The sequence below is a fragment of the Biomphalaria glabrata genome, chromosome 11, assembly GCF_947242115.1.
Source record: "Biomphalaria glabrata chromosome 11, xgBioGlab47.1, whole genome shotgun sequence".
NCBI classification, from domain to species: Eukaryota; Metazoa; Mollusca; class Gastropoda; family Planorbidae; genus Biomphalaria; species Biomphalaria glabrata.
In genome coordinates this window covers 38,393,177-38,405,470 of record NC_074721.1, presented here as the reverse complement: position 1 = coordinate 38,405,470, position 12,294 = coordinate 38,393,177, and the positions used below count along the sequence as shown (strand labels likewise).

Sequence of the window (12,294 nt, the reverse complement as noted above, 5' to 3'; positions counted from 1 at the left end):
AAGAGGCACAAGCAGCTGCAAGCAGAAATGACACAAAAACCCTCCATCGTATTGTCCGAGATCTCACTGGAGCAAAGAGTGGACATGGGGCACCAATAAAAGACAAGCAAGGCAAAACTTTGTTAACGAAAGAAGAACAGGATGCAAGATGGGTAGAGCACTTTAAAGAGACCCTTAACCAACTGTCGCCAGACCTAACTTACATATTCAAGGACCCCTCTCCAGACAATGATCTCAAGGTCAAGACAGACCCAATAACTGCTGAGGAGGTTACCATGGCCATTGCAGTGCTAAAGAATAACAAAGCACCAGGACTAGACATGATATCAGCAGAAATGCTAAAATATGGGGGACAGTGCATTGTTAACAGAATGACTGATCTTTTAAATCTCTGTTGGCGAACTTCAAAAGTCCCAGAGGACTGGCAAAAGGGAGTGATTGTAAAGCTTCCAAAAAAGGGCAACTTGGCAGACTGTAACAACTGGAGGGGCATTACTCTCCTCTCTGTCCCAGGCAAAGTTTTCAGCACTGTTTTGTTGAGACGGCTTCAACAGTCTGTAGATGAAAGGCTCAGAGAAGAACAAGCAGGTTTCCGAAGAGGCAGATCATGTACAGAGCAGATTTTCGTTTTACGAAATATCATAGAACAAAGTCTTGAGTACCAACAACGGCTAACGATCAGTTTCGTGGACTTCAAAAAAGCGTTTGATAGTGTCCACCGAGAATCACTATGGAAAATAGTTAGAGAATACGGTATACCAGAAAAATTCGTCCAGATCCTACGACACCTTTACAGTCAGTCTAGTTGCTGCATTAAAACAGAAGAGGGAACAACAGAGTTTTTTACAATCGAGACAGGTGTTAGACAGGGGTGCATCTTATCTCCCTTCCTTTTCCTCCTAGCCATCGACTACATAATGAGGAGAGCAATGAACCAGACTGCCTTTGGTATTCCATGGCATGAACAACTCCAATTGACGGACTTGGACTTTGCTGATGATGTTGCACTACTCGGGGCTACAAATAAATGCATTCAAGAAATGACGGAGAGCCTAGACAGAGAGGCACCCAAAATTGGCCTCCGCATAAACTTGGATAAGACTAAAATTATGCGAGTGGGATATAAGGCAAAGGGTGTCCCCGTCAGACTTGGCGAGTCAAAGCTTGAAGAGCTGGACAAGTTCACGTACCTTGGCAGCATCATAACAAATGATGGAGATGCTTACCATGATGTAGCGTGCCGAATAGGAAAGGCAGGGAGCATTTTCCAAAGGCTGCAGCCTATTTGGACTAGCCAAGCCATTGGACTCGAGACAAAAATACACCTTCTCAACACAATCGTCATTCCAACTGCTACATATGCATGTGAGACATGGAAGTCATCTGTCAAAATTGAGAAAAGACTAAATGTGGCTCAACAGAGATGGCTGAGACGGATTTTGGGAGTCAGTTACACAGACCGGATCTCAAACAAGGAAATCCTTTGCCGAACTGGGAGTCGAACACTTAGTGAGGTTGTGACTGAGCGTCGCATGAGGTTTGCGGGACATGTTCTACGTCAAAATGAATTACGCACACCAAGAGTTGCGATAACATGGAAGCCAAAACGAGGAAAGCGCAAACAGGGACGTCCTCGTATTACCTGGCGACACACCTTCATGGAGGACCTCAGAACAGTGGACACCAGATGGGAAGAGGCTTCAGACATTGCCAGTGACAGATCATTATGGAGACAGCTTGCCGCCCAATGCGCCGAACGGCGCGGGAGGACCTAAGCCCTAAGCTAAGCCCACCATCTAACTTCACAGCATGGCAACTCTTATAGGCAGACATGCACTAGGAACTCTGTATGCACATTGTGCAGAATGACTTATAAAAGGAAACTATCTTTAACATGTGACCTTACACACTGTAGATTGAAAAATTTGGCTAAAGTCTGTTGGACACATAAGTGCCAGCTGTTTAACTTAATAAATAAAGGCTGGAACTCTAGCCCTGTGGTTTGAGCTCCAGAATGTCATCAAGATGGTTCTGGCTTCAAATCCTGCTAACCAGCTGGAGGTTTGGGTTAAGGTTAGGAAATATTAATCTTCATTTTTGCCGGAAAATATGAAAATCTGTTTGATGTGTTTGTTATTAAGAGACAAAAAAGTTATTGATTAGTGACATCGTCTACTAGTTTAAGAAAGTTGTAAAATCTCTAGAAAAATGACGACTCAATGAAAACCAATCAACTCAAGGCAATTGGTGACACAAAGATTCAAACTACAACCAATCACTGCAAGTGTTTTAAGACTACAACCTGTATGTATCAAAGTCCATTAAGTACGCTGTGCCAGTCTTCAGAAGGTCAAGCCTCTTTCTGACCAAGTTCAAGTTCACATCAGTGATAGGTGGCTGAACTATAAAAAAGAAACTATATGCATTAATAAACTGGATTGGCATTTGACTATTATCATAGACTAGCATATAAATATTTTATAATAATTAGTTAAGTATGTATAATTATATAATCTGTATATATTTGGGTGTTTTTTTTAATACACCTCGAGCTATGCATGATATATAAGGTAATTCTCATTCTGTAAGATTTTGAATAAAACATTCTAATATACTATTATAATTATTTTTTTTTACTTTGTTGGATATTTCAAATATATGCACATAGGAAGATACAAAAATCTATTTTTCTAATCTAGATATACTGTATACATTTTTAATTATGTTTTAAATTTAATTTTAAGTATTTATGAGGCTATTCCAATCATTAAAATGTTAAAACAGTTGATTTAAATGTTTACAAAACTTCAACTGACATCAGCAGTCTAGTCTATTACATGACCACTAATGACCAGTGGGCCAAGATAGATCTTTAAAAACATGAACACGAATAATTACTGACCTTGGCAGTCCAAATTATTCCCCAAAAGATCTCCATTCAATCCACAGGCCCGCTCTCTGTCTCCTGACCAGTAGTAGAGCCCAGGACTACAGGTAAAGCTCATGAATACCCCACCACTGACACTTTCCGCACTGGATGTCCTAGTGAAAGTGCTAACACTGGGAGAACTGCAGGTGCTGCTTGCTGGGAAATTCATTTTCATTACAAAAAGACAATGATGATAATAACATAGTAGTGATGACAGCAATGAAGTTGACATTTGTAAAGATTAGTGGGATAATGGTGGTGATAGAGGCATATTGGAATTACACTGATAAAGTGGATGTTAATAAAAATGCTGGTGATTATAACATGGATGATATGGTTGATGATGCCTGTGGAGATGATTATGGAAATGCTGATCATAGTGCTGGGTGTAATGATAGTGCTGGGGATGATGACAGTGCTGGGGATGATGATAGTGCTGGGTGTAATGATAGTGCTGGGTGTAATGATAGGATAACTCATGTATTTCTTGTCATAGATTTACATCAGTGTTTGTATCATATTTATTTTTTCGAAAGTTATCAATTGCATTCTGATTATCATAAAATTATCATTCATAGTAAATAAACATTATTTGTATTCATGCAGTGAAGAGTTAGGTAATGTGTTTTGTGTGTAGGTGGTTCCAGTGTTTCCAGATATCACTAAGCCTTTGAATAACACACTACATATACTAGAAAAAAGCCTACTCTATACTAAAAAATCTTCAAGTGCCAATTTGATTATCATAAGTATTAGTATTTGTAATTTCTTTTACAGTTTCAAAATATATTTGCTTAAAGGGGCACTGTTTGGAAACCCTCTTAGGGTGGACTAGTTCTGATATTTCCAGTGCACCCAAGTCAGACCCAAGGGCCACCCAAGACTAACCTACAGAGCTGTTAGCTAGCAAGACATAAGAACCACAGGCATCAACGAAATTCTGTGGGAGGAGATAGCCCAACAGACAAGATTTTGCATGCTGGTTCTAGCTTCGTTGAGACCAAAAGCTGCATCAGTGAAGAGAAAGAAAAAGAAAGCTGCCCTGTCAGCTAGCCCCAGGACAGATGCATATACATGCACGAACTGTGGCAAACTCTGCCGACTTAAAATTGGCTTAATCAGTCTCTCCAGATTCTGACTTGTCTCAAGACGAAATCAAAGCGGTGACTCATCTAGGCGCATCCATTGTCTTCCAAGACAGAAGTAGCTATATAGTGCACCCATAAATAGTACACATTCACTCAAGATATATAAACAGAAGCAATAGTAAAATGAATAATAGTTTAGAGTGCATAAACAATTGCAAATTATCTAAACTTATAATAATTACCTGAGCAAATACTACAGGATTTGGCACAATACTGAGTCGCTGTAGCCCTTGTTTTTGTGTGAGAACAGAATCTGGGAAATGATCTTAAAATGTCCTGGCAGAAACTGACTTTGTCATCGCATCCTCCTGAAACAAAAAAAAAAAAAGGTTTGGTGTGATTTTGTGTTTTTATATTTAAACATATTCTTGTATCAACAGAGAATTTTAGCAAGAACTTAATTTTTCATCTAGAATGTAATGGAAGGGAACTCTTAAAATAAAATTTCTATATTTTTTTATCAAAGTTTTTTTATTACAGCAATTTTGTCTATAACCTTCTAGACTTCATTACAATTGAGACAATCACATGATATGCACAAGTTTGTAGATGTAACAACTTTCACCTATCCCTCTAAGCCGTTGGGGCAACCCACAAAATCTTTCTCCAATCCTCTCTGTTTCGCCTTGGATAGAATTTCAATCACTGACAGGCCTGTCCATTCTTTGATGTCTTCCCATCGCCTTTTTTGTCTGCATCTTCCCCTTGTTCCTGGTACTGTTCCTTGAAGGAAGATCTTTGCAAGCCCTGAGGACCTTGTAATGTGGTCATAGAGTTTAAGTTTGGGTTTTTGGACAGCGGTTAGTGGGTCATCATGGGGGTCCAATTACTGTATTAATCCTGTTACCAGTCTCTTCATTTGTGATGCATTCTTTGTATGTGTAACGATATAATATTTAAAAAAATTATAAATGTTATTTTTATGGTTCATCAGGTGAATGATTTTTCTTTGCAAACATTATGACATAAAGAAATACTGTTAAATGAGAAAATCTAAAAATTTTTAAGTTTCGATTTTTGTAGTAAATCAAGATTTTCTCTCACAAAAGAGTCAAAATTGTTATTGCTGATGTTATGTGAATGTTAAGTTGGAAACCATCAAAGTACTGAGAAATAAGTTGGATGGCTGCCTGGTCATGCGGTTTGCACGCTATACTGTCGTTCAGATTTATCGATGGTCCCAGGTTCAAACCCTGCCCGCTCCCATCCCCCGTCGTCCTGCGGGAGGTTTGGACTAGGAAGTAATTATCTTCAACTCTGAAGGAACATTCGAAACATGTAAAACATTTTACAACAAACATTTTACAAGTTAAGCTCTGGTCACCTCTGCATGCCGAGGATAAGGCTGTCCATCCAGAGCTAGTACATTTCATCTCAGACACCGGATCTGCTGGAGAATCTGTGCACTTGACCTGGACAATGTCCCCTTCATTGTAGGTGGACTTAGCATCACTGGACTGAGTACCATCAGATGGAACAGTTGGGGGCTCACATGTTCCTAAACATAAGCATATAAATAGTTACATTTTATATAAGAAGACTCACAATTAGCCAGTTAATATTACATAGATTTACTACTATATGATCCCTATATGTAAGGTCCCAGACATCGATAATCAGGAAAGTATAATATATATATATAATATAATTATAATACTAATTTTATAATAAGATTTTCTGTATAGATCTAGCTAGTGAAAAAAAAACTCTAATTTTGGTAGTAATAATTGGTTTGTTCCTGTACAATTAGACAGGCACTGTCTTTCAGTCTGAAAATTAAAGAAGAATTCAGTATTTTTTTGTGGCTAAGCAGTGTTGATGTATGTTTTTATATAGGTTGTACCACTCAGTGTTTTGGAGTAACATCCCTTGTAAAATGTTGTTGTCAACCAAGATGGCGAAAGAATAAATAGCTGATATGGTGCCTATAGTTTATATCTAGAGTTTTGTTATTATTCGTTCATGTTAATCAACAAGCAGTTATGACAAAAAAACATTTGTTCCATCTAATGCAAACAAAGTCAGGGCCTGTTGAGGACATTTATTAAAGCTCTCTTTGAGCCTTCTGCCCCTCTCTCCAGCAGTAACTTCATACTGGACTGTAATGCATGTTCTATGCCTATGGATCTTGACGGCTATATTGAGAAACACAAAAGATAAACAGATAGGAAATGAAGACAGACAGAAATTGAAAGACAATCATATGTTAGTCTTACCTCTAGTTAAAGGTAGTGGCGTGTAGCCACAAGATTTGGCACAACCATTTTTACTGAGAGAAGTTGAGCAGAAGTCAGGATCAGCAGCCATCAGAGCAGCGCAGTTCTTGATGATGTCAACAATAGTCTCTGATAAAAAAATGTCATTGAAATTAACAATTATTCATAAAAGAAATAAAATACAAATAGGAGAATGCGAACCCAATGCGAAATATCTTTTTGTATTATCAATTCTTGTCAGCTGATTATCATGAAGTACGCAAACTCTGCTGTCAACTTAAGGGAGAGAACTAAGCAGAAACCCACAGCCCAAGATATTAGAAATGGGAAAATGGAGGTGGATAGGACACACCTTGTGATGAAAGTCCACACCTAAGCTGCAACGCAGGCAATTGAATGGAGTTCATAAAGAAAAGGGATATTGGGCTGGCCTGAACATGCACGGAAAAGAATATTGGAATGAATAGGGAAAAGACAAAGATAGTTTCTTCAGAACTGAGTTTGGTGGAGAGATGAGGTCATCTTAGCTCCCCTAGGGGGTACACAGAGTTAAGCAAGTACACAAATAAATAGTAAATATCCAATCCTATTCTAGATTGTACACATCTAACAGCTGGAAGTGTCAGCATAAAGCACATGTTACACTAGGATAAGACATTACCACCTCATCATCTAGAAAATTAGCTCTAATTAAAAGATCAAACATAAATCTATGATACAGATTCATAGTTGCACAATCAATGCTAGATGCTTTCTTAAATTGTTAATTGCAGCTTAAGTTAAGATTTTCTGAGACCAACCACAATTGAAATATTAAAAAATCTCCCTTTGGGTCAGGATTTTCTGATTTGACAATTTTATTAATTCAATTATCTGATATAAACATTTCACATTTAAATTATGAGTGAGTCTGGTGTGAATGTATATTTTAGTTTTCTATAGTTACGTTTTGTTTGGTGTAATGCACAAATTGTAAGACAAATTTCTTTATGGATATTAAAGATTATTCTTATAACTATTATAAGTATTATTATTATTTCTTTTTGTTGTACTGTGATACTACAGGGTGGACAACAATAGGTCTACAGTGACCACGAAGAATATTTAGTAGAAAATTCGACACTAGAACAGTGGGGAATTTGTTATACTTGTTAACATGAACACAAACAATCTAATCTCTCTCAGATGCTCAAGATGTCTTCCTTCAACATTCGTCAAACTCTCCAGGACGCTCTGACGCACAGTTCAACCATATAGAAGGTAGTTAAATAACTGTAACCAGGGCAGATACTACAGGTTGCAAGGCCCTATGCGAAAAAGATTGCGTGGGGCGTAATTTGGGTTATGATAAGGATAATAAGTGAAAATTAAGATTTTGTATTAGAAAAGAAATTCGTCTTTGCATTTTATTTATACTTTACTAAGTACAAAATCACTGTCAAATTAACTTTACAAGCCATCTACAGTAGATATTATTTTTTCAACAAAAAGCTGATAAACATTCAGATCTGTCTTTTAGATTTACTATCAACTAGCAAAATATCGCTTTTGTTTTTTTTTCCTAAGAATTTGATATAGATTTATGCCAGTGGCTATTGAAGTAAATTAAGCATTTGAACTTCTTATTTTGGTTAAAATTCGGCTTATTATTACATTTTTATTGAATGAAAGCTGACAATGGATCCATATTGAATGACACCCCGAAATGACAATTTTGTCTGTTTTAAGGAGATTTGCATCAGTTTTCAGAAGATTTTAATAATTTCAGGAGATTTTCATGACTTTTTCTTATATTTTATAATTTTAAGAGAATTCCAGGAACCCTTTAATGATAAGTTAAAATGGTTTAATTTAATAATTTACACCTAGAATTATAAAAGTGCGGGGCCCACTTCCGCCGCATAGGTTGAAGTGGCCTAAGACCAAACTGTAACCCTACTTTTGGGCCGGCCTGTAGATCTAAGTTACAGCTCTGTCAGACTGTTTAAACTTACGAAGTTGACAGACGTCGCAGTACCGTTTCTGACAACAGGTGCCGTTTCTACTGATATAACACCAGGGCTGCAACATGCTTCCTTCTGGATTCCTACATGAGTTTTCTGATCGTAGAAGCCAAAGAGCATCAGTGCTGTGTGTACAGAATAGAAATTTATTATGGGTAAGTGTTTGTTGGTACAATATTACGAAGGATCTTAAATATTTGCTAATTCTCACAAAATATTTTAAAATATAGATGAGAATAGGTTATACACTTCCGGCCAAAACAATGAGTATTGAGAAAGGGAAGTAATTTAGGGCTAGATCTACTACTATCCTGGACAATGCTTCTCAGCCTCACCGCATCGCTCAGGAGGAAATGGTTGTTAGCTGACTCCAAGACAAACCTTATACTTCGATAAATTGTTTATGCAGAACTTGAAGAGCTTCTATGTTGCTGTGCAATTGAAAGCTAGCGATTGAGTGTTAAAATCTAATAAATTCTGCCCTGCAAAGGATTAAAGTATCAGTAGCCTACTGGTCAAATAACATTGAGTTTGTGAGATTAAGCCTGAAGATATGAAGAAATAGGTTCGATTATTGGATGATATGTCATTGGCATTGTTGTATAGAAGAGAGCAAAAGCAGAACATTTTTACATCTTAGGTCAAAATGGATGGAGGACCTGACATAAAAAAGGAGGATGTGTCCTTTTGCCGGATGTCTGGTAACCCTTAACTTGTTAGATGCTTTCTAAGACACATAAACACAGCGACTCTATAAATAACGTCATGAATAATCATAATCCGTCTCTTACTCTGGAAAGTTATCACAGTCCACTGTCTGGGACCAAGGGAGACACTCCTCGTACGTTTCTGTGATGTAAGTATTTCCTGAGTAGTCTGCCCCTTTCTGTGCGCTATCATAGCAGAGTTCTTCAGCTTTGAAAACAAACAAAAATGAAAAGGGCCAGTGAAACAATTATCACTTTGATTGGCTAATGGTATACCGTAAACTAAGTACACGATGGTGTTATATAGCCAGTACAATGACAAATCAACATTCCTCTCATAAGTATGTGTGAAGAATAATTGAATTGTAATATAGCAAGACAGGGGATTTTTTCGAAGTCGAAAATAAATAAAAATTCAACACGATTTGAACTCTTGACCACTTGCTGGAATGGTCAATTGCACCTAAACGTAACAACCATAAGTGATTATACATATACATTCTACTTGTTAGTCTTTCAATCATTAATCACTTAGATGAAGTTTGTACAAAGGTATTATCTTTTTGTCATATGGACTTGATTGTATTGCGTTAGACAAAAAAAAAAAATGAAAACTAGAACAAAGGTATAAAACAAAGGAATGAAAACAAATAGCAATAAAAGAGTTAAAATCACAAAATAACAACCAAGCAAATTGAATAATTATAGAACAACAACAACGGTAAAACAAACAAGCCAAACCAAATGCATGTAATGAGCACATTAAAAGTAAAACCTAGGTGAGAAATGGAGGCGCTGCGGCTGAGTGGTAAAGTTCTTGCCATCCGAACCGGGAGGTCCTGGCTTCAAATCCTGGTGAAGACTGGGATTTTTAATTCCAGGATCTTTGAGAGCCTCTAATGGATACCTGACATTAGTTGGGGAAAAGTAAAGGCGGTTGGTCGTTGTGCTGGCCACATGATACCCTCATTAACTGTAGGCCACCCAAACAGATGACCTTTACATCATCTACTCTATAGTCTGAAAGGGGAACTTTTTTTTAGGCGAGAAACTAAGAAGTAAGACATAGACAATAAGAGACTGTTAAAACTCACGTAGTATCACACTGGCAGTGAAACTGACTCCCTTCTTGGTGGTCACATCAAACCCTGACCAGTACTCTACACTAAGATAGTCTCCCTCACTGATGGTATCCTTCGGGAAATTGGTCTCGTCGATTCTACGCCAGGATAGAACAGAAAAGTGTCATTATAGAACAGCAAAGCGTCAGTATAGAACAGCAAAGTGTCAGTATATAAAACAGATACATTACAATATGGATCTAAGACTGAAATTAGATGCTTACTGAGGGAAATCTTCTAATTCTAATCATTTAGACTTAATAGGTAACTATTTAAAACAGAAAAAAACTCAAAGTTAAATCAAGGAGTAAGTCAGGATTTAGAGATAGATAGATAGATAGATAAAACACAGTCATAAAACTGTCTTTTCAATGATATAAAATCATTATTAGAACTGTCTCATAAGATTTGTAGGGCCAATAACTTGTTATATTTTTTTCTAAGGGCTTGAAAAGCTACTTAGATCTCTGACCTGTACGGATCCTGCCACTTGTGGTAACGTTTGATAAGAAAGTTGTCATCACTGGCCACACTCAAATCAAATGTATTGAATGTTAGTTTGATTTGTGACCCAGGAGGAACCTGAAAAGAAAAGTCGAGGCTGTGTTGGATAAATTAATAAATGTATTACATAAATCAATCCCTTAAATGAAGCGGCGTTAGATAAATCAGTCGAACGAGGCTGTGTTGGATAAATTATTCACTTAAACGAAGATGTGTTTGATAAATCACTCATACGAAGCTGTGTTTGATAAATAAATAATAAGAGGCTGTATTAGATGAATCAGTCAAATGAGGCTGTGCTAGATAATCATTTAAATGAGGCTGTATTGGATAAATCAGTCACTTAAATGAGGCTGTGTTAGATAGATCAATCAAACAAGGCTGTGAGCTTATAGTGCTATCAAGTGTGTATTCTCTATTGGTAGATGGTCATTGAGTGTTAAAATCTAATAAATAGTTCAGTATTTCAATAAAGTTAAAAGTCTGTAGAATAATGAATAATCCAATAACAGAGAACCCGTTCAGTTCATTTAAATTATTTTAGCACCTAATAAAAAACATACAAAGTATTAAGCACGCTTAGTGATAATGAAGATTAAATTCTTCCTATATAGATATTGGCATTTTAATTTATCAGGTGTATCATTACGTTGAAGTTGTAGAAACATCTTCTGTTGGGTTCTCTTGCAGTTGGGAAGCCAGGGGTGGTAACTGTTGCTGTCCTTGTGGTGGCATCCAGAGTTATGTCTTGATTACATCCTGGAAAAAAGAAAATAAAACTTCCTGTAACAAGTACATTTACTTTCCTTGGCATTGCCATTTAAATTATTTCGCTGGCCTCAAAGACACTAGATGTTTGGTATACTACTAGATATAGCTTACAATTTAACCGGCAAACTGAAGAAATTCCATTCTCTGAATGCGATGAAAAGTTGTGTGGTTATATCATATGTAACGCTCTTTATATTTGATTGTTAGATACAATAGTGACGCAATGTTCCGATGGGATTGTTTTAATCAGATAATGCGTTTCGGGTGATATAATTTAGTATAGATTTCTTCTTTTAAACAATTACTGAACACTTAGAAAATATCGATTCGAATCCCTAACCTTAACTCTTAATTCCAAATAATAATTAAAAGACCCCCTCAACGAAAAATACAAAGCTTTAATTCTGGAACTAAGAATATATAAAGAATCAGTTTAATAAAGTCTCGGATCCGTTTCCTTTTCATCAAAGCAGGCCTAGAATATATCGCTGAAGCCTGAAACCCCTTGACTAGTAGAATAGCTTTCTACCACAGGCCATGACAGAACCACCTTAACCCTCACCCCAATGAAGGAATGTATTTTCACACGCTTTGCAGCAGCACCAGAGTTTCCTCTCCGGGGCGTATTCCTGGGCCTTGGATAAAGGGGTCATGGGTGGCCCATGCGTCATGATCCCTCTCTTGACCTTGCTGATGTGATCCAAAGGAATGCATCGCGTTACATTTGACACCAGCTCAGTTGCAGAAGCTGCCGGTGGGAATTTCGTAGCTGATACTCCCAACGCCTAAGGGGCTTCACTCCTGATTTCTCCTCGAGGTTGTCTCCTGAAGCCTCGGTACCGCAAGGCAGCGGGGGTTTAAAGTCAGAGTACCCCTCTCCTAGATGAACTGCTTT

At 37.3% G+C, this 12,294-nt stretch overlaps 1 protein-coding gene across 1 annotated transcript in view; it reads right to left on the bottom strand.

The window, feature by feature from the left end:
- The window catches only part of LOC106058174 (uncharacterized), a 52,598-nt gene that overhangs the window by 5,068 nt on the left and 35,236 nt on the right, over positions 1–12,294 (bottom strand). The window contains exons 14-23 of the mRNA XM_056045612.1: positions 11,278–11,387; positions 10,597–10,706; positions 10,098–10,222; positions 9,088–9,211; positions 8,288–8,421; positions 6,294–6,422; positions 5,402–5,575; positions 4,260–4,385; positions 2,903–3,085; positions 2,303–2,402 (exon numbers count right to left, since the gene is read on the bottom strand). Coding sequence (XP_055901587.1) covers positions 2,303–2,402; positions 2,903–3,085; positions 4,260–4,385; positions 5,402–5,575; positions 6,294–6,422; positions 8,288–8,421; positions 9,088–9,211; positions 10,098–10,222; positions 10,597–10,706; positions 11,278–11,387 — 1,315 coding nt within the window. The remainder of the gene's footprint in view (positions 1–2,302; positions 2,403–2,902; positions 3,086–4,259; positions 4,386–5,401; positions 5,576–6,293; positions 6,423–8,287; positions 8,422–9,087; positions 9,212–10,097; positions 10,223–10,596; positions 10,707–11,277; positions 11,388–12,294) is intronic.